General features: G+C 41.6%; 1 protein-coding gene across 4 annotated transcripts in view; it reads right to left on the minus strand.

The window, feature by feature from the left end:
• The window catches only part of DENND1A (DENN domain containing 1A), a 1,535,852-nt gene that overhangs the window by 84,020 nt on the left and 1,428,397 nt on the right, over positions 1–23,435 (minus strand). For 2 of the 4 annotated variants that reach the window (XM_077478827.1, XM_077478824.1), the window contains exon 20: positions 5,103–5,162. The exons of the other annotated variants lie outside the window; for them this stretch is intronic. In XM_077478827.1, the coding sequence (XP_077334953.1) occupies positions 5,103–5,162 (60 nt within the window). The remainder of the gene's footprint in view (positions 1–5,102; positions 5,163–23,435) is intronic. 4 annotated transcript variants of the gene reach the window in all.

Below are 23,435 nucleotides of genomic sequence, written 5' to 3' on the forward strand. Positions count from 1 at the left end.
GGTGGGCTCTGCGCGTGGACCATGCAAACACGCCTGAGCTCACCCCTAATTGTGATGTATGATTTTTCTGAGTAACGTTTATGTGAACTCTAAAAATAAACTTCTTATAGTGGAATTTCACTCTCAATGAACATTATTATTAAAGGGGCTTTAAAGCTTCATTTTTTATTTTATAAATAGGTTCCTTTACGCTAGTGCATTATTGGTTCACTTACCTTTTCTTTCTATTTCCCTTCTAAATGTTTTTTTTCTTTGTCTGAATTTTTCACTTCCTGTTTCTCCTCAGTAAACTTCACACCATCATTCGAGCGGTGTTTAGTCAGCCAGAACAGCTTACTGAACAGCTTACTTCAGAGGAATCGGAAGTGAGAAATTCAGACAAAGAAAACAAAGAAAAAAAACATTTAGAAGGGGAATCGAAGGAAAAGGTAAGTGAACCAACAATGCACTAGCTTAAAGAAACCTATTTAGAAAATAAAAAATGAACCTTTACAACCCCTTTAATCCTCATGATTTTTAGTTTTTTATACATTTCTTCAGTTACTTCCCAGTTTTTTGCCTGGGCAAATTAAGTCACACATCCCAAGAGTCTTCAGGAGGGGAGGAGAGAGGAGGGGAGGAGGAATTTTCTCAGCTAAGCACACTCGCCTGCATGCAAGCTTAAGGTAAGAGCAGATAGATTCCAGGAAGTAAATGCTACATGAATAATTTGCCCTTAATCAAGATAGCAATGGCCAGAATTGCTAGTGGGTTGTTTTTCAAAGTGATTTCTCGAAAAAAATAAAGCTTAGAGACATGGATGAATGGAAGGGGGTGTTTGCTTTAAATATTAACACCTTCGCACCCGACCTTTAGCAAAATGACCATCAGGGGTTTCATTGTTCTGATTGGACGTCCTATGACGTCTTTCAGAACAAGCCGCTCATGCACATCCCTGGGGGAGTGCAGCAAGGTATTCGGTAGTGATTGTGTCACACTGCATCTCCAATCACAGTAAAAAGCCTATGATATAGGCTCTTTACCATGTGATCAGTTGTGTCCAATCACAGCTGATCACAGTTTTAATAGGAAGTGCTGGTTATCGACATTCCTCTATTCACGCTGACAGCATGTTAGTAGAGGAGAGCAGATAAGCCGCTGATAATCAGTGCATTGTTTATCAGTGCAGTCCCATCAGCTATGCCCGCTGGTGCCCACCAGTGGTGCCAATCAGTGCCTATAAAGGCTGCCCACCAGTGCTGCATATTAGTGCCACCTCATTAGTAGCCATCAGTGCAGCCCATCAGTGAAGGAGACACATTACTTATTTTACAAAATTTTGTAACAGCGTTTTTTTTTTTACTCTCCAAAATTCTTGGTCTTTTTTAATTTGTTTAGCAAAAAATAAAAATAAAACAGTGGTATCTGTCTCCAAAAAAATAACAATTTTGTTTGGGTACAGCATTGCATGACCGTGCAATTGTCATTCAAAGTGTGCCAGCACTAAAAGCTGAAAATTGGCCTGGGCAGGAAGGGGGTGAAAATGCCCTTGAAGTGGTTAAAAATGAATGAAATAGTGTTTTTGGTTTGCAGTGATGATCTGCTTTAATTTGCCTTTTTTTGCTCTGTTAACTATACAACTGAACATGTTTTATTATTTCTGTTCAATACGTTAAATAAATAAATAAATGTTGATCCAGTTAAAAATCTAGTGAGTTCATTACTCTAAAGCATTCTCTCAAGAAGTGTAATTGACTCTGCTTAGGTCACCTCTGTGACATATATGGAACACATTGACCCTATGTTGGAGGAGGTGAGAGGTTACTGTAGTCCTAACACACCTCCTTTCCTAGGGTGACAATGCTACTCTTTCATAGATACAGCACAATGAGTAAGCATTTCTCACACTAGGTCAGGAAGTTTATCACTGGCAAAACCACTGGCAAAACCACACTATGTACCAATATTGCAATAATGTACTTATTTAGCAAAAATAAAACAGCTTTCCATTAATTCTAAACAGGCTTACCTCACTCTCTTTATAGCTTTTTAAAAACACTGCTTGATTACTTCTGCCTTACTTCCTGGTCAGACTTTAGGTCATGATACAGGAAAGAGATGACCAGCTGATCTCATTAGCACACATCCTGCATCATCTACCTTCAGCTGGTCAACTCCTTCCTGTGGCGTAACCTAAAGTCTGACCAGGAAGTAAGGCAGAAGTAATCAAGAAGTGTTTTTAAACAGCTATGAAGAGAGTGAGGTAAGCCTGTGTAGAATTAATGGAAATCGGTTTTATTTTTGTAAAATTAGTACAAAAATAGTACATTATGGCTATATTGGTACATAGGGGAGCTTGAATTAAAAAAGAAAAAAAAAAAAAAGTGAACTTTGCCCTTAAGAAAACAAAATGAATGCAGCAGCTACATCTAAGAGGACCGGTAAGCTGTAATAAGTTAAACTTGTATTCTTGGGTTGATACAGACTTTAGCAACTTTTCTTAGAGCTCATGAGGTATACACAGAAATATTCTCTTTCTAGATTAGTTTGACTTACCAAAATGCACTGTTCATACTGTAAAGAGAAAACTCCATTGTCCACATTTCTAAGGTTACTGAATACTTAAGGAGAGAGGTACATGCGGTAAAGACTTGTGTAGCAAAACATGCATTGTTAGCAGTGTAAGGTTTCACTCAAATACCAGTAGTAAAGCCAAAAAGACCAAGAGTTTTTGCAGTGCAGCTTCAGGATAATAGCCCTGGGAGGACATCTACCACAGAAGCGTGCCCAAACTACTGCATGCAAAAGTTTGCGTGTATTCTAACATCGCGCGCTGCATGTAGCCACAGATGTCAGAACCTTAAGCTAAAAAGGCACAGAACAGTATTTTCAATTTACAAGAAGTGTGTACCCCAGATTAACTCAAATGGAAAATGCACAAACTTGAGCAAAAATGAATGTAAAAAAACTTGCATTATCTCCTGACAAAAAGAGAAAGAGAGACACATAGCAAATATATTCAGAAAAATTTAAAGATATTTACATATACCATGATATGACTAAACAAACAAAAACTTGAACAAAGGATTCTAAAAAAGATTAAGTAAAAACTATTTTACTGATCTACAACAAAAACTGAAGACAATAAATATGAAATTCTACATTGCTCCAACATTCAATTTCAGGATAATATGCTAAATTATCTCACTGCAGCTCAAGGTGGGATGTGTAAGGTATTTCACACTGAATGTTGTAAATACATTTCTGATAATGAGGACATTATTAAAGGGCATCTTGCTAAAATAAGAGAACTACAGAATAAGGCCAGAGATATTGCTAAAGATAGATGGAACCCACTTAAGGGATTAGGAGGTTTTGGTGACTTTTTATATGACATAGCAACATGGTTACAGAAACTAGGTGCTTATCATGTGATGTTCCTATTTCTCATATTTGTTATTTACTTCCTCATCAGGCTATGCCTCTGTGTGACTACCCACTGTACCCACAAATGGTCCACCAACCCTGATGAACCCATTATTCTGAAAAAAAAACTAGGAGAGAGCTGAACAGGATGCCATCTCTCTGTGCCAATGTAACAGTAGTTACCAGCAATTGGCTGTATGCAACATGGAGAAGAATGGTATCAAAGAAACAAAAAGAGGGAAAAGACATGGACTTTCACTGTATTGTTCATTTAAGCACAAGAGACTCCATTTTGTTCATACTGTTGAGTGTCACTTTAAGCAGATTACAAGCTTCAACATTTAACATAAGAACACCAGTTGACTCATGCTTTATTGTAAAAGTGGACCTTTCAGTAACTTTACAAGTCTGCATGAATACATTTGTAACATGCCACGATACAGTAACTATTTCACTTTACAGAAAACCTTCACTGTTTATTATTGCAGTACAGAACACAGGCTGTATATTTATAGACCGTGGGTTTTAGGTTGGTATCTCCAGGTGACTGGACACTGGCATGGGCATACCCCACTGGGCGTACTTCTATAATCCTACTCTAATCTGTGAGAGCTCTGGTTTTTTTTGCTAGTGTGCTTAGGTGATAGACCTCTTTTTCCCCTACGGCAAAATAATTTGTGTCCCTAGTTTATTATTTTACTTTGGGTTCGTCAATGAAGTCTTCAAATCAACTCCTTAACAGTGGCTGCCCACTAATCCTTGTGCCAAGCCCCCTAATCTACACGTGGGTCACCGGACGCATGGACTTCAATGGGGTTTTTATTTTTTTCGTTTTTAGAAGCACGAGACCCAGTTGTGAGTCAATAACAAAATAATATTCACAATCGTCTTCCCAATTCTCCCCCCGGGCAATCAGGAAGTGGGTCCTAAGACCCGTCACCAATTGGCCGAGAGGAGAAGCAATACCATTGGCCACCAAGGAGGAGGATGGAGGAGACGCAGGGGAAGCCGACATGAAGCACGAGGAGCAGACACCGCCTGACACCCGGAGGAAGCGCTGCCCACGACCTAGCTGGGGTAAGTGTGGGTCTGGTGACCAACTGACTGGTGGCAACCTGTAAAGTTGCTTTGGGCGATGGATGCTTTTTGAACGCTTACCTTGGCTTACCTTAGAGTGTCTAAGGATATCTATTTATTTCTCTTTTTCATCCCATTGTGTCTTATCTCTAAGCCAGAAAAATGATCCCAAAAAATGATGGTGTCCCTGGACGATGCCCTTTAGGGGAAAAGTCTATAAAGACATTATAAGGGGGAGTACTGTGATCTCTGTGAGGATTAAATTTTTGCATGTGTTACACCTACAAATTACATAGCATGAATGTACTTAACATGAAAAGATATATCTGATGGTAGGTCCATTTTAACTTCACCAAAACAGCAAGACAAAGCAGTATGAATTTTTACAGGGTTTTAGGCAGTATGACTGAGGACACCAAACCAAACACAATAGAATAGGCAGGACACAGATCTACCAAGCCTAGAGAAATGCAAGTTTTAAAGTCGTGCTGTATAAAGAAAGGGGTGCCATTTTTGCTCTTTTAGAATAGGACAGACCCAACTAGGGAGACTTATTAGAACTACAGAGAGCGAGTCAGGCAGTGTTAAGTGAGAGGTAAAGACTCGCAGACTCTACTCACAGGGACGCTGCAGCGCTGTATCCTTGGAGGAGGAGGGCGTGGTGGGGGGTTCTTTTCCCGCTGCATCAAAATGGAAACTGACATATCAGTAACAAGTAACACACATCAGCTGGACAGCATACTGTAATTTTTAACAGGGATTCATCTTGTTCGAATGTGAACTGAAAATTAAAATACAGTCATCCAAGGTCATCAACATCAAACTGCATCAACACACACAGATCACAGCGAAGTAAACAAAAAAAACTGAACCCACAATTTACCTAATATTCCCTGACTATCACTACTCTCTTTATCCCTTCATTCTTTACACCAACTCTATGTGTTATCAATGTAAAGTAACTGCTTCTTGTTTTTGTTTTTATATTTAGCTAGTTACTGTACTAAGAGGAAGATTGTTTTAAAGTTCGTATTTGTTCCCCAATCAAAAGAGAATTAAAGTTTTGTTTTTTTTGTTTTGTTTTTTTGCATAGTCATACTTACCTAGGGGGATGCAGCATCGTTCCAATGCTGCATCTGTCCCCCGGCGACCTCTGCACATAGTGATCGAATACTGCTGATGGCTCAGTTCTCTCAGCTCCCTGAGCAGAGAGCCGCTGACTGTCAGAAGCTCTCCACTCTGCCCCCCTGAGAATAAAAACTGTCTTGGCTCAACCAGTCCAAAAAACATAAACGTAGCCCACTGTATATATTAAACATAGCAAACAATTTTCTTAGATAGTCAGTGTTTTAAACATACATTTGTGGTCTAACAGACACAAACAAACACTAAAAAAAACAAGCCAAATCCACCTCTTACAGACCCATGAATAAGGCCAGGATAACAGCGGAATCTGGCAATTGTACAAAAATAAACCTAGTATTGAGGGTTACACCCTCCAATCCACAAAACCTCTTAAGAATGAATAGCTTCTGCAGCTATGGAGGCCAAGATATGTAAATTGTCAATGATAATGGGGTAAAATGTGTATATCTCCAATGTCAGTCTGCTGCATAGCTGGATCCAGTAGTAATGAGGATTATTGGTCACATAAACACAAATTGTGCTCACAATGACCTGATAGTGTTTGGACGACCCAAGATAGGGAAAACTTTTCCAATGGTCTAGAGGAAGGTATGTCAAACAGGATGGTTGTATACACACAATGTAGAGCCACTAAAAAAACTCAGTGCCATATCCACTCCTGTATGGCCTCCTTTGCATTGTGGCATATAGCTGCAGAAAGCAAACTGGTAGTGCCGATCCCCTAGGGACCATTTGTAATCCAAAGGTTGTATATAAAGTATTGCATAGCTCCCAAGTTCTTGGGGTGTAAGGTATACTTTTCCGATCCAGAAATATGGTCAACTCCTTGAGGGGGCAATGATCAGTATTCTATTGCAGGGTGCATTGTGCATTCAAAGCACTGACAAGTGGGTGCCATTGCATGGTAAATAGGGTCAGGAGGATGAGACTGTGGCAAGGCCTGACAGGTTTTGCCGGTCACTGGCAGCTGCGTCAGAGGTTCAATCGAGTGTAGACTTGATACGTTAGCTACAAGCGCGCTTATAGAGGACACCTTGTCGTGAAATATAGTCAAAGTATCATGCTCCTTTATCAGTTGTGATTGGTTAAGAATCTTGTTTCCAACAGCTATGATTGGTCTGGAATGGATGGAACACATTGCCAGCAAGGTATAATCAGGATAATACCCAAATCATTTTTAGCTCCATTTAGTATATACCTTAAGGTCATCAATACCAAGTGCAAGAGATGGTGGTGCTTTTCAAATCAAATATAACTCTTTGTTTTCATATGTAACTAAATTGATAAATGTAATACCCCATTGCTTTGCGTTTGAATCTATTCCTCATTTCATACAATACTAAAAAGCTTAACCCTATATTACAGCATTACATGAAACATATTACATACAGTATATGTTTTATCAAGATACATAAGGTAAAGGCGATCAAGCAAAAGTACAAAAAGCATATACACAGATTATAAGATGGGCATATCAGGACTGGTCCCATTGGAACTTAAATGGCCTATGATGGAGGCCTCTTTCCTCCCCCAAAAAAAAGGGGAGGGGGGAGGGAGTGGCTAGGAGGGCAATAGAAGTAAGAATACAGAACACAGGCAACACAGCAAGCACACCAAGATCCTTTCTTTTTTCCTTCCGGTCAGCCAATGAGTGCACAAGCCCAATTTTGCCAGTGCCTCGTTTCTGGCAAAGTTATCGAGTCAGCTCAACTGCAAAAGATCTATATTCAGGTCAGCCTGAAGACATGCAAACATCTGTCAGGTGGCTAAATCCACAGGGTAATTTGAAGAGAAGGTATAGTCGATCCAATAATAAGTACAGGTTCGCGGAACAGTTCTTCCTCATGGTTTGTAAAAGCAATTATGTCTTCCATTGTATAAATTTAATTGATTTTACCTAACCAAACACTATATATAGAGGGATGCAAGTATTAGCTGCTTTAGGCAGATAAATCAAGAACAATTGCTTGTATCTTTTGGATGACAGAGGAGCCAAGTGAAGCAGGTAGGCCACCAGGTCGCCCTCAATTGTGACATCAGTAAGTTTGAACACCAGGTCATGTACCTGCAACCAGAAAAGTTTCAGGACCAGACAGCTCCAGGACTTATGTAGCAACAAACCTTCCTGTGTGTAACATTTCTAACACATAGATAAGGACAGTGGAAAAATGTTGTACAGGGACCATGTACCAGTGCATGGGAATTCTGAATCCTGTATAGAACTGGAATGATATGCAGTATGAGTGAATCAGATGATGCTTTCCTGCTGTTGTTCTGAGAAGCTGACGCCCATGTTGATTTCTCATTTAGTAATGCAGGGCAGATCCTTTTGATCTGGGTCACAGGTGAGCAGTTTGTACAAAAGCAACAAGCCATGTCTGATTGAAGAAGCAGATGTACATACTCCAGCTGCTTAAAGCATGTTAAAGGAGACAGTGGAGAAGTGAGATTCCCTAAACTTGTTAAAAAGTGGCATAGTTAAAACACCCTTCAGAACGATAATGGAGGGTCAGTCATGCATAGAAAGTGAGCCAAGGATTTGTACCCAGAGGGTGAAAGAAAGGCATCTTGAAGAAATTGGTCCTCATGGAGAAAAGATTGGAAGGTTTGGTCTATAGTGCCTGGCATAAAGTTAGGGTGGCCTATCATGGGGGGTCATACGCAAGGGAGATGGTTCAGAAAGTATATCTCCTCAGTTGCTGAGGAGTTGGGTCATATAGCCAATCAAGGGATGTGACTTAAGGGAGGCAGGCAGAAATGCCTTGGAATCCCACACAGCAGAATGTCTAAGGAAGCCTACTCCAATTGAATCCATCGTTTATTACTACAATGAGCACACCGGTCTAAAATTCTTGCAATATGGACTGCTCTATAATATAGGAGAAACCTAGACCTCTACTTTGTTTGGGGGACAACAATAATGTACAATTTAATCTGTGGGACTTCTGGGCCCATAAAAATTAGTTGAGCTTACAGCACACGTGTTTGAACAACTCTTTCGAAAATTCTAATTTGAAGAGACCAGGAGATACTCTATATTACCAAAAGTATTGGGTCACCTGCCTTTACATGCACATGACCTTTAATGCCACCTGAGTCTTAGTCCGTAGGGTTCAATATTGAGCTGGCCCACCCTTTGCAGCTATAACAGCTTCAACTCTTCTGGGAAGACTGTCCACAAGGTTTAGGAGTGTGTCTATGGGAATGTTTGACCATTCTTCCAGAGGTCAGGCACTGATGTGAACGAGAAGGCATGGCTTGCATTCTCCACTCTAATTCATCTCAAAGGTATTCTATCAGGTTGAGGTCAGGGCTCTGCGCAGGCCAGTCAAGTTCCTCCACCCCAAACTCACTCATCCATGTTTTTATGGACCTTGATTGTGCACTGGTGCGCAGTAATGATGGAACAGGAAGGGGCCATCCCTAAACTGTTCCCACAAAGTTAGGAGCATGACAGTGTCCAAAATGCCTTGGCATGCTAACTAAATAAGGGGCCAAGCCCAACCCCTAAAAAACAACCCCACACCATAATCCCCCCTCCACCAAATGATTTGAACCAGTGAACAATGCAAGGTCCATAAAGACGTGGATGAGCATGATTGGGGTGGAGGAACTTGACTGGCCTGCACAGAGTACTGGCCTCAACCCGATAAAATACCTTTGGGATCAATTAGAGCAGAGACTGCAAGCCAGGGCTTCTTGGACTAAGACTGAGATGCCATTAAAGGCAGGTGTCCCAATACTTTTAGTAATATAGTGCAGTGTTTCTTAACTCCAGTCCTCAAGGCGCCCCAACAGGTCATGTTTTCAGGCTCTCCGTTATTTTGCACAGGTGATTTGTTCAGTGTCACTGCCTTGGTAATTACCACAGCTGTTTGATCTGAGGAAAATCCTGAAAACATGGCCTGTTGGGGCGCCTTGATGACTGGAGTTGAGAAACACTGATATAGTGTACATTTAGAAGACCACTTGATAAGAACCTGATGAATCCTGGTTAACCACTTTCAGACCGGACCATTTTGCTGGTAAATGACCAGAGGTCTTTTTACACTTTGGCACTGCGCTGCTTTAACTGGTAATTGCGCGGTCATGCAATGTTGTACCCAAACGAAATTTGCGTCCTTTTCTTCCCACAAATAGAGCTTTCTTTTAAAGGTATTTGACTGACTCTGCGATTTTTATTTTTTGCGATATAAACGTAAAAATACCGCAAATTTTGAAAAAAAATGATATTTTCTACTTTTTGTTATTAGAAAAATCCAATAAACTCAATTTTAGTCATACATTTAGGCCAAAATGTATTCAGCCACATGTCTTTGGTAAAAAAAAAGTCAATAATTGTATATTTATTGGTTTGCGCAAAAGTTGTCACATCTACAAACTAAGGTACATTTTCTGGAATTTACGCAGCTTTTATTTTATGACTGCCTATCTCATTTCTTGAGGTGCTAAAATGGCAGGGCAGTACAAAACCCCCCCAAATGACCCCATTTTGGAAAGTAGACACCCTAAGGAAATTGATAAGAGGCATGTTGAGCCCATTGAATATTTTATTTTTTTGCCGCAAGCGATTGAATAATGACAAAAAAAAAAATTTTTTTTTTTTTTTACACAAAGTTGTCACTAAATGATATATTGCTCACACATGCCATGGTTATATGTGGAATTGTACCCCAAAATACATTCTGCTGCTTCTCCTGAGTACGGGGATACCACATGTGGTCGACTTTTTGGAAGCCTAGCCGCGTACGGGGCCCCGAAAGCCAAGCACCGCCTTCAGGATTTCTAAGGGCATACATATGTCATTTTACTCCTCACTACCTATCACAGTTTTGAAGGCCATAAAATGCCAAGATGGCACAAAACCCCCACAAATGACCCCATTTTAGAAAGTAGACACCCCAAGCTATTTGCTGAGAGGCATGTTGAGTCCATGGAATATTTTATATTTTGCCACAAGTTGCGGGAAAATGACAAACTTTATAAATTTTTCACAAAGTTGTCACTAAATGATATATTGCTTACACATGCTATGGGCATATGTGAAATTACACCCCAAAATAAATTCTGCTGCTTCTCCTGAGTACGGGGATACCACATGTGTGGGATTTTTTGGGAGCCTAGCCGCGTACGGGGCCCCGAAAACCAAGCACCGCCTTCAGGCTTTCTAAGGCCGTAAATTTTTAATTTCACGCCTCACTACCTATTACAGTTTTGAAGGCCATAAAATGCCAAGATGGCACAAAACCCCCACAAATGACCCCATTTTAGAAAGTAGACACCCCAAGCTATTTGCTGAGAGGCATGTTGAGTCCATGGAATATTTTATATTTTGCCGCAAGTTGCGGGAAAATTACAAACTTTTTTTATTTTTTTATTTTTTTTCACAAAGTTGTCACTAAATGATATATTGCTCACGCATGCCATGGGCATATGTGAAATGACACCCCAAAATAAATTCTGCTGCTTCTCCTGAGTACGGGGATACCACATATGTGGGACTTTTTGGGAGCCTAGCTGCGTACGGGGCCCCAAAAGCCAAGAACCGCCTTCAGGCTTTCTAAGGGCGTAAATCTTTGATTTCACGCCTCACTACCTATTACAGTTTTGAAGGCCATAAAATGCCAAGATGGCACAAAACACCCACAAATGACCCCATTTTAGAAAGTAGACACCCCAAGCTATTTGCTGAGAGGCATGTTGAGTCCATGGAATATTTTATATTTTGCCGCAAGTTGCGGGAAATTTACAAACTTTTTTTTTTTTATTTTTTTTTTCACAAAGTTGTCACTAAATGATATATTGCTCATGCATGCCATGGGCATATGTAAAATGACACCCCAAAATAAATTCTGCTGCTTCTCCTGAGTACGGGGATACCACATGTGTGGGATTTTTTGGGAGCCTAGGTGCGTACGGGGCCCCGAAAGCCAAGAACCGCCTTCAGGCTTTCTAAGGGCGTAAATCTTTGATTTCATGCCTCACTACCTATTACAGTTTTGAAGGCCATAAAATGCCAAGATGGCACAAAACCCCCACAAATGACCCCATTTTAGAAAGTAGACACCCCAAGCTATTTGCTGAGAGGCATGTTGAGTCCATGGAATATTTTATATTTTGCCACAAGTTGCGGGAAAATTACAAACTTTTATTTTTTTTTCACAAAGTTGTCACTAAATGATATATTGCTCACACATGCCAGGGACATATGTGAAATGACACCCCAAAATAAATTCTGCTGCTTCTCCTGAGTACGGGGATACCACATGTGTGGGACTTTTTGAGAGCCTAGTCGCGTACGGGGCCCCGAAAACCAAGAACCGCCTTCAGGATTTCTAAGGGTGTAAATTTTGGATTTTACACCTCACTACCTATCACAGTTTTGAAGGCCATAAAATGCCAAAATAGCACAAAACCCCCCAAAATGACCCCATTTTGGAAAGTAGACACCCCAAGCTATTTGCCGAGAGGCATGGTGAGTATTTTGCAGCTCTCATTTGTTTTTGAAAATGAAGAAAAAAAAAAATAATGTATATTTTTTTTCTTTTTTTCAATTTTCAAAACTTTGTGACAAAAATGAAGGTCTGCAAAATACTAACCATACCTCTCGGCAAATAGCTTGGGGTGTCTCCTTTCCAAAATGGGGTCACTTGGGGGGATTTTGTGCTATCTGGGCATTCCATGGCCTCCGAAACTGTGATAGGCAGTGAGGAATGAAATCTAAAATTTACACCCTTAGAAATCCTGAAGGTGGTGCTTGGATTTTGGGGTACCGTACGCGGTTAGGCTCCCAAAAGGTCTCACACTTGTGGTATCCCCGTACTCAGGAGAAGCAACAGAATGTATTTTGGGGTGTAATTTTACATATAACCATGGCATGTTTGAGCAATATATCATTTAATGACAACTTTGTGCAAAAAAAAAAAAAAAAATAATAATAATGTATTTTTTCCACAACTTTTGTCAAAATATAAAATATTCCATGGACTCGACCTGCCTCTCAGCAAATAGCTTGGGGTGTCTACTTTCTAAAATGGGGTCATTTGGGGGGGTTTTGAACTGTCCTGGCATTTTATGCACAACATTTAGAAGCTTATGTCACACATCACCCACTCTTCTAACCACTTGAAGAAAAAGCCCTTTCTGACACTTTTTGTTTACATGAAAAAATATTTTTTTTTGCAAGAAAATTACTTTGAACCCCCAAACATGTAGTGTTTTTTTAAAGCAAAAGCCCTACCGATTAAAATGGTGGGTGTTTCATATTTTTTTTTCACACGGTATTTGCGCGGCGATTTTTCAAACGCATTTTTTGGGGAAAAAACACACTTTTTTTTATTTTAATGCACTAAAAATCACTATATTGCCCAAATGTTTGATGAAATAAAAAATATGATCTTAGGCCGAGTACATGGATACCAAACACGACATGCTTTAAAATTGCGCAGAAACGTGCAGCGGCGACAAACTACGTACATTTTTAAAAGCCTTTAAATGCCTTTACAGGTGACCACTTTAGATTTACGGAGGAGGTCTACTGCTAAAATTAGTACCCTCGATCTGACCTTCGCGGTGATACCTCACATGCATGGTGCAATTGCTGTTTACATATGCCACCAGACCAACGCTTGTGTTCCGCGTTGCGCCTTAGCAGGGGGGGACAGGGGTGGTTTTTTTTTTTTTTTTTTTTTTTATTATTTATTTTGCTTTTTTTTTTTTTTTTTAAACTGTTCCTTTCATTTATATATATTTTTTTATGATTTTTATTGTTATCTCAGGGAATATAAATATCCCCTATGATTGCAATAGGTAGTGACAGGTACTCTTTTTTAAAAAAATTAGGGTCTATCAGACCCTAGATCTCTCCTCTGTCCTCAAAGCATCTGACCACACCAAGATCGGTGTGATAAAATGCTTTCCCAATTTCCCAATGGCGCTGTTTACATCCCGCAAAATCTAAGTCATGAAATGCTCGTAGCTTCCGGTGTCTTAGGCCATAGAGATGATTGGAGCCATTCTGGTCTCTGATCAGCTCTATGGTCAGCTGGCGGAACCACCGGCTGCATTCTCAGGTTCCCTGTTGGGACAGGAGAGCCTGAGAAAACCATGGAAGATGGTGCGGGGGGGGGGACATTCCCTCCCACTGCTTGTAAAAGTAGTCTAGAGGCTAATTAGCCACTAGGATTGCTTTTACATAAAAGCCGACCGCTGGCTGAAAAGAATGATACCAAGATGATACCTAAACCTGCAGGCATCATTCTGGTATAAGCACTCAAAGTCCCGCAACATACCAGTATGTTGCTGGAACTGGTTGGGCATATATTGTATTTTTTTTTTCATGCAGCCTGTGGGCTGAACGAAAAAAAAATATTGATCGGTGGGCATGCCCACCATTAGATACCACCCTTCATCCACCCACTTTCTAATGGTGGGCATACATGCACCATTTATATATGCCGAAGCATGGGGGCATCCTCCCGCAAAAGGTAGGAGCAGATCGTTCCTCCACCCCGTATGCCCCCATGCTTCGGCATATATGCTCTTTTTTAACTGTGGTGGTGAAATCACCCCCGACAGTGCTGGAGTCGCGGCTTTATGTATCGTGGGAGCAAACGCTGTTGCTGTCAAGATAAATAAATCCGCTCTGCAGCAGAATGGCGTACCTGCTAAGCAAATGATGGTTAACAATAAAACAAAGTAACATTACAGTATAACAGTAGGACTTACCATACCTGCAAAGCAAATACAAAAAAAATCGCAAAAAATAACACATTTAACACAATCTGTGCCTAAAATATATATATGCCGAAGCATGGGGGCATCCTCCCGCAAAAAAGTTATGCCGCGTACATACATTCAAACTTTTCCACGGGCAAGCCCTCCGTCGGAATTTTGACTGTATGTACGCGGCATTAGGAGCAAAATCGATCCTCCACCCCTTATGCCCCCATGCTTCGGCATATATGCTCTTTTTTAACTGTGGTGGTGAAATCACCTCCGACAGCGCTGGAGTCGTGGCTTTACATATCGTGGGAGCAAACGCTGTTGCTGTCAAGATAAATAAATCCACGCTACAGCTGAATGGCGTACCTGAAAACAAAAAATGGTTAACAATAAAACATTGCAGAATAGAATACAGTACAAAGGAGCAGAACAATAGAGAGAGAATAGAGAGAGAGAGAACAATAAAACGACAACTATTTTTGGTTTTTTTATTTTATATTTTTTTTGGTTTTTTTGGTTTTTTTACTTTTTTTTTTTTTTTTTTTTTTAACACTTTTTTTTGTAACTTTAACACTTTTTCTGTTGTAACGGTTCCAGCGGTTTGGGTCTCTCAAAATGTGATGGCATCTTGGGAGACCCTGTGAACGTGTGCCTAGCTTGTGCAATGCTGTACCCTGCGCTAATACTCAACTAGTTCATGGTAGCGTTCAAAACACTCACCCTGACAAAGACCAGGCTGGTCAGGACAGCGGGGACAATAAGAACGGGTGTCACGCCTAAATCCGCGCTTGCTACAGACACGACATCTTTTTTGGGGGGCTCGTTGGGTAGGGGTACTCGGGATGACATAAGAATAATGCCTCTCATGCAGCCGGCTTACTGCATCTGGTAGGGGAAGGTGAGGTGGAGCACCGTCTGGATACAGAAGGGCTCTGACGATATCCTCCTGGAATTTGAGGAAGGATCCAGTCCGTCCTGAAGCTTTGTGTAGTACATAAGCATTCAGTATAGCCAATTGGAATAAATAAACAGACACTTTTTTGTACCAGCGTCTGGACTTACGGGCAACTAGATACGGCGCCAACAACTGGTCATTGAGGTCCACCCCTCCCATGTTAAGGTTATATTTGTGGACACAGAGGGGTTTCTCCACAACACCAGTCGCCGTAGAAATTTGGACCGTCGTGTCTGCATGAAGGGAGGTAAGAACGAAAACATTCTTATTATCCCTCCACTTCATAGCGAGCAAATTATTACTGCGCAAGCAGGCTCTCTCCCCCAGCCTAAGACGGGACTCTACAAGCCGCTGGGGAAAGCCCCGGCGATTAGGTCGCACGGTGCCACATGCTCCAATCTGCTGATCAAACAAGTGACTAAAGAGTGGCACGCTTGTGTAATAATTGTCCACGTACAAGTGGTACCCCTTTCCGAATAAGGGTGACACCAAGTCCCACACTATCTTGCCAGCGCTTCCTATGTAATCAGGGCAGTTCTCCGGCTCTACGTGACTATCTCTTCCCTCATAAACCATGAAACTACGTGTATAGCCTGTGGCCCTGTCACAGAGCTTATACATCTTGACCCCGTATCTGGAACGCTTGTTGGGGACGTATTGTTTGAAGGACAAGCGACCAGAAAATTTAATCAGGGACTCATCAACGCAGACAACTTGATCGGGAGTAAACAAGGCTGCAAAACGTTGGTTGAAGTGGTTTATGAGGGGCCGAATTTTGTAGAGCCGATCATACTCAGGGTCTCCACGAGGACGACAGAGTTCATTGTCGCTGAAGTGCATGAACCGCAAAATCATCTCGTATCGTGCCCTGGACATGGAAGCAGAGAACACGCGCATATGGTGAATTGGGTCAATGGACCAATATGACCGCAACTCACTCTTTTTGGTTATGCCCATGTTGAGGGAGAGGCCCAGAAAGATTTTAAATTCGGAAACCGTAACTGGTTTCCATTGTCTGGCAAGGGCGGACTGGGGAATAGTGGCGATGTGTTGAGCAGCGTACAAATTGGTTTGGTCCACAATAGATCTAAAGAGATCTTCGGTGAAAAACAGTGAGTAAAAGTCAAGTGTCGTAAAATCAACTGTTTCCACGTTAATGCCAGGTTGGCCAGTGAATGGGGGAAGTACGGGTTCTGCAGAAGTGGTGGGCACCCAAATAGGATTGGCGAATTCTGCAGGAAGGGCACTATGGGTACGACGGGCCTGTCTTTGTCTTCTTCTTGGTGGCAGCGGGACACTACTTGTGCTTGCCACCTCGCCAGCTTGAACTGCACTTATGGGACTCGCCACGTCACCACGTGTTACTGCAGTGCTGGATGTAGGTCCAGGGTGTACTAGGCCGCTGGTGCTTGCCAGTTCACCAGAAGGTTGAGCGGCTCTAGTACGTCTCTGCTCCATACGAGTGACCTGCGGTTCCTGCACCTCAACAACAGAATACATACGGGATTGGGCACACCTGTTCTTAACAGCGGCCTCATCTCCGTCGTCAGAGCTATCTGTCATGGAGCCGCTGTCCTCTACAGGATCGTATTCTGAGCCTGAATCTGACAGATGAGTGACGTCCTCTTCACTATCTGTCATGCTCAGAAACGTGTAGGCCTCATCACTAGTGTACCTTCGCTTTGCCATTTTGGGCTCTAAATTTAGGGGTACACTAGTGAGACTCACAGGTAAAAAAGCACCTAGCCTGTCAGCGACTGTTTCAAAACGCTACAAAAAAAACTGTTAGCGATCGCAGGGATCAAGCCTGACTCTGCGAACGCTGCAGTTATGTGTGTTGTGTTTTGTAAGTGACAGTGATCGATCGATACTGCACTTGGGTGGGCTGGGCTGGGCTTGGCGGAGGGGCTAAACGCAGGTGCTAGCGGGTATCTGGGCTGATCCCGCTAACAATGCGTTTTGGGAAACCTAAAATGCTGGCAACGCTAATATATATCTGATCAGATACTATATTACTAAGGGAGGTGTATGCTTTGCGCGTGGGTGTTAGCGGTACTGGCACTAACCTGACGCTGGGGCGACGCAGGCCTTATCTGACCCTAAAAAACTTATATCACCCGCCGGGTGATCAGGGGGTTAAACCTTTATTAGGTAATAAATGGCGGGTGCCCTGAAACAAAAAAATATAACTAACCAACCAGCGTCACCTGTAACAGTTATATGGTGATCACTGGTGAAAGGGTTAACTGGGGGGCAATCAGGGGGCTATGCGGTAGTATATGGGGGTCCCTGACGCTATAAAAAGCTGCGGCGAACCCAAATACTTACCTGCCTATCTAGCGTCACCTGTGACACTAATACAGCGATCAGAAAAAAATCGCTTATTAGTGACACTGGCGACGGGGGGTGATCACGGGGTTAAACCTTTATTGGGGGGGTTAGGGGGGCACCCTAGAGCTAAAGGGGGCTAGCCCTAACTGCCCTAACAGTTATTACAGTCACAAATGACACCAATGCAAAAAAAAAAAAAAAAAAAAAAAAAAAAAAAAAATGCACTTGGTGTCACTGTGACTGGGGGGGGCAGGGGTGATTGGGGGTGATTGGGGGGTGATCAGGGGGGTGAAAAGTGTGCCTGGCGTGTTCTACTGTTAGTGTAGTGTTAGGTGCAACTCACCGATCCGCTCTCCTCGGTGCCGGAACGAAAAAGACCGACACGAGGAGAGAATACATCACTTCCTCTCCTGTGTTTACATTACAGGAGAGGAAGTGATGTCACGGGGGATTTTCATTCGTCGGGAGCGATCGCGAGGGGGTGGCCATGAATGAATGGCCGTCCCCTCGTCCGGGATCGCTCCCGAACGAAAACCGACCGCCGCAGGCACCGGGCGGGGGCCCGATCGGGCCCCCGACCCGCGGGAGGCAAATCACGTACATGTACGTGCTTATGCCTGCCCGTGCCATTCTGCCGACGTACATCGGCGTTAGGCGGTCGGCAAGTGGTTAAGAGTGAAGGGAAGTTAGTTGTATAAGAGGGTTTTGGATGGATCCTCAGGTACTGAGTGGGGAGCCCAATTAAATGTAAAATAACTTGTCAGTGCATTTACTGTAATGTGGAGGAAATTAATGTTTAGGGCCTCTGATTTGTGAAAATTTATTTTGACATTAGACAGCCCACTATACAGTACTTCTGGAATTACTCCATCAGGCTTGGAAGCAAGGTAAGTGGCTGAGTCACAAAAAATAGCAGATCGTTCACTACAAACCCATTTGGTCAGGGGGCATTATTGGCTGTATTAATGGGCACAGCCTGTTTGTCAAGATCTTAGTAAACGTTTTAGGTCCACACTGAGTAGAGAAATTGGATGGAAGTTCACACATTGAATTATTTATCCTCCTTGAGAATATCGGTTATGGTTACCTGCAATGTGTCCCAGGGAAGGTGATGGCCCTCTAGTATAATATTAAAAGCTTGGATAACTGCATGGGTTAAAAAGATGAGCAAATGTTTTATAGCAAAGCAAAGAAAAGCCATCTGGGCTGGGGGCTTTATGGGGTTTTGATTCTTTCAGCACCTCTGTGAATTCCTCCACAGCCAGAGGAGAAACTAAGGCCTGACCCTCTGATGGAGATAGTTGAGGTAGTCCAGAGTCTGCCTAATAATGGTGAATTTCAGGCAGCCCATTCTCTCTTGACCACAAAAAAATGGATAGCGATACAGTGCTCTATAAAATTCCATAAAGCTATTAGCAATGGCTTGGGAAGAAAAGAAACTTGCCCCTTCTCCAGAGTCACATGGGATAAGAGCCAAGACTTCCTAAGAGGTCTGACAAGCATTTTCCCTGGTTTGTTTCCCCATTCATGAAAGTGAGCCCTAAGTCTTGTACATTGAGCCTTGATCTTGGAAGAAAGGAAAGTTTAAGGTTTCTCTTGGAGAGCATGGAGTTCCACAAATGTTGAACATGCCTGTGACTGCTTATGAAGCAGTTTGAGGAAACGTATTTCAGAGAGCATAGTTGCCAGTTGCCAGAGCACTGTTACTTTCTTCTGGAGCCTTCAGCAATTCTTCCTACGATAAAGCACTTTTGAGCTTCCCATAGTGTTTATGGATTTTCTGCAGACAGTTAGTTAAGCCTAAAGTAAGAGAAGAGTTCTGACTACACCATAGCTCTTCTATTATACTATTAACTATTATAATATCAGTAAACTTTTATTTGTATGAATTTAGATTTTCTATATTATGTCATTCATTATATAATTTATAGGGACTTCCACGTTGGGCTCCAGTTTGTTCGGGGGTCTGGCCTGGTCTCTGAGGCATCCGAGAGAACTCTAAATTAATTTCATTAATTTTTTGAAGAGAACTACTCTAAACGGTTATCACTACAGCACATCTCGCTGTTTTCTCTGCCCGAACAGTTTCCTCTTGAGCTGAGGGCCTCATCGGCATACCTGTCTTAGGCGCTGTTGGACTCTGATTTTTAATGTTTGACCAATGACATTCCACGAGGGGACAAAAAAACTCTTTTCACCAATATGTTAGTAAAATTATTGATTTCTATATATATAAACTAATGTTATATACAAGTCTTTACTGACTGTATATCTTATGCTTCAGATGAATTCCGCCTTATTGTTGCACCCTTGAAGAAGGAACTCGGAAACGCGTTGGGTTTAAGGAGGCCTTATCATTTGTGATTTATATGGTGATACCTGCTGACTGTGTTCAACGAGTCATTGTTTTATGCCTACATTGATTTTACTATGTTACATTTGAATACATTTTATTTATTTTAAAATATATCTTTCTTTCTTCTGATACCATTAAATATATGTTGCCTAAAAAGTCCATCTAAAAGGGGGAAAAAATGTGTTTCTTTGCTCTAAAAAACTTTGGATGTGGCACAAACTTAGCACTGTCATTGCCATTCACCGTTCTTTCCTTGTTCTGAAGAAAAGATTCATTAGGCTTCCATGGCAAAGTCTTAAATGAGTTGGCTGAGAAATATTTACATTAGTACCAAAGCATGGTCCAACAGCGTGAAAGTGTCAATGGAAGCCTTATGGATTCAATACAGCATTACAGTTAAGCAGGACTTCTTATTCCAGTCCCCAGTTATTCCACACTCCATGACATCTTATTTTTCCCCTAACCAAATTATCTCTTATCCAGACTACCTAGAATATTATTTCAACAATCTTTATTCATGTACTGTATTTCTATGTGCCTGTGCTTGCAAATTAGTGTTCTTTTTTAATAGACTATTGCCTATTAATCAACAATGAGTCTATCTGTTCTATGCATTTTTTTAAGTAGTTCTAAAGGCTGAAGCTCCTATGCATGAAGGTCATAAGCCTTCAGTATGCAGCTCCCCTTCACATCATTGGAGGAGGGAGGGCCTAGTGTACATCATCAGGTAGCTGAGCTCTCTGAACCAGGAAGAGGCCCTGCGTTTCAACAACAAGAAAGATGGAAGCACGGAACAAAGCTAGTGACAGCAGCACAACAGATCAGAGCAGGTCAATGCTGGATCTGCTGGGCAGTTATGTGAATTAAGGACAACCCTGAATAACAGGTGAGGGGAAAGGGAAAAAAAAGGGGGATGAGGTTCTTCTTTTTTCTTTCTTTATATTTTTAGGTGCCCCTCTGTGTGTCCTGCTTCTCTAGCCTTAGGCTGCCATCAGTGAAAAGCCAAAGCTTCAATATCACAGTTCTTATGGAATGTCACAGAAAAATGGAAAGAGGCAAAACTGCCTCATTCTAATTTTATTATGTTATGATGCAGGCCCCATAACATTTCCATCCAGAAGGCCAGGGTTGACTCTTGTCTTTTAGGTCCTAGGAATGCCCTTGATGATTGATTATGGTTGCAAGATTGACCTACTAATGACAATGCCATGTTAAAAACATTGCTCCGTTACAGAAAGGGCTAATCATTGATTTAGGGCCAGTTCACACCACAGAAATACAGTCCAGATGCTTTCCAGCATTCTAATTTTTGGTGCATTTTTAACGCATTCCAGTTTTGATGCATTTCTTATACGTCCCTGTGCATTTTTTCCCCTTATTTCTTCATCTTAAATATGATCATGTGTGTTTTTGATTAATATAGGTGTGTTCTAGTGTTTTACCACGTTCCTGATGTGTTTTACCACATTCGAGTACAGTCCAGTGCAGTAAAAATGCAGCGTGTTCTACTTTTTTTCTGGAACTAGAACTGACCACACTGGTGTAAACCACATAACCTACATTCCATGTGTTATTGATGCAGGAAAAAACAAAAACGCACTGGACTGCATATGGTGTGAACTGGCCCTTAGTGTAAAAATGGCATGAAATCTCTCCCCATGCACAGTGTTTGTGGAAGTGGTGGAAGTGATGCAAATCTGTCAACTGCCTGGCAGAGATTGAAAAGATGGTATCTATCAAACAATCATTGGGCCACTTCTAACAACCAATTTACATCATCTTTCAGGAGTTAGAAAATGAAAGTATCAGACAAAATAGTGAGACAAATATAGTGGGAAGATGAAAAATGTAGGTCCACAAGAGGGTCAGAAGGCAACTATGTTTTTTTTTTACAGAAATATTTTAGTATATACCAGTATTTAAAATACGGTAACGCAAATTTTTCTTGCAGCTGTTTAGTGCCATCATATATAATAAAGACCATTATTTACTGCCAAACCCTTTTTAGTAGATTTAGTTGCCTATATCCTAAAAAAAAAAAAAAAAAAAAATTACTGCTGACCTGTATATTACCTGTCACACATTGTTATAGGGAAACTCCTGACAAATGTGGCATACTGACTAGAGAGAAAGCAGATAATAAAGTATAACTAAGCCCAAGATTAAAAATGCAATATATTGCAGCTTACCAGTCCTTAGATGTGCTGGCTGCATTGGTTTTTTTTTTTCAGGCTAGAAAATTTTTCAGCAAGTGCAGAAAATACCTGTTAAAGCGGTTGTAAACCCGCTGAAGTTTTTTTTTTACTCACGTGCAAAGTAAAAGGCATAATGAGCTAATATGCACCGCATACTAGCTAATTATGAGATCCACGCCGAGGGAGCTGACATGTTCCCTATGCGTTTCTTCTGGGTATCGCGGCTCCGGCGCTGTGAGTGGCCGGAGCAGCGAAATTGTCACTTCCGCGCATGCACAGGAGATTTCTTGCCGGCGTCTACCGGACTTTCAGCCGGGAATCACCTGTGCGCATGTGCCGCTTTGCGAGGGGAATGTCTCCTAAATCGTACAGGTTTAGGAGATTTTTTTTTTTACCTACAGGTAAACCTTATTATAGGCTTTCCTGTAGGTAAAAGTCCCAAAATTGACTATAAAACCACTTTAATCTTGCCCAAAATGCAGTGTACTCCTGTGAACTGACCTGGAAATATTAAATAATGTCATCTTATTTGTATAAACTACCAAGTAGAGAGTGCAGTCACCCGGGGACAGAAAGTGTGTTATTCACAGGATTACCAGGTGAAAATAAAGGACACAAAAAAGAATATGCACCACATATAAGGACTGAGTTTCAAGAAATATTAGGCCTCATTCACACAGACTTTATGGACACATCCCTGTTGATCCAATGTATGGATCAGGACACAGAAAGGCTGTGTTCTGATCTGTGCACTGGACCCACACAGATGTACATTCAGGAAAGTGCATGTAGGTCTGTCACTGGTTTCAACACGCTGTCAACATGCCCCTGTGTGGAACTCCTGTGCATCCCAGGCAGCTGCAGATGGCCCTTTACATGGGCATACTGATTGATACGCCCATGTGAGTGAAGCCTTAGGGTTCATGAGCATAAAAATTCTGCAAAAATGTAAAACGAACAGCAGATTGCAAAATTCTTCAAATATATTAATAGTAAAAAGGTCAGGTCTGAGCGTGTAGGCCCTTTCCAAAATAATCTGGAGTGGGTGAGTGGGGAAAAGGAGAAAGCAAAATTTTTATAAATCCCTTCTTCAGCTCTGTGTATACAAAAGGAGCATGGGGGAGCTCATGCCCATAATAGGGATGGTATTGACAAATAATCATCCACAATGGCTCAAAATTTATATAGCCCAGAAATATTTTGACAAAGTAGGTGAATAAAGCAACTGGGCCAGATGGCATTCATC

This window comes from Lithobates pipiens, unplaced genomic scaffold (genome assembly GCF_037356315.1).
Source record: "Lithobates pipiens isolate NorthernLeopardFrog02 unplaced genomic scaffold, aLitPip1_a1.2 Scaffold_1, whole genome shotgun sequence".
Taxonomy (NCBI): Eukaryota; Metazoa; Chordata; class Amphibia; order Anura; family Ranidae; genus Lithobates; species Lithobates pipiens.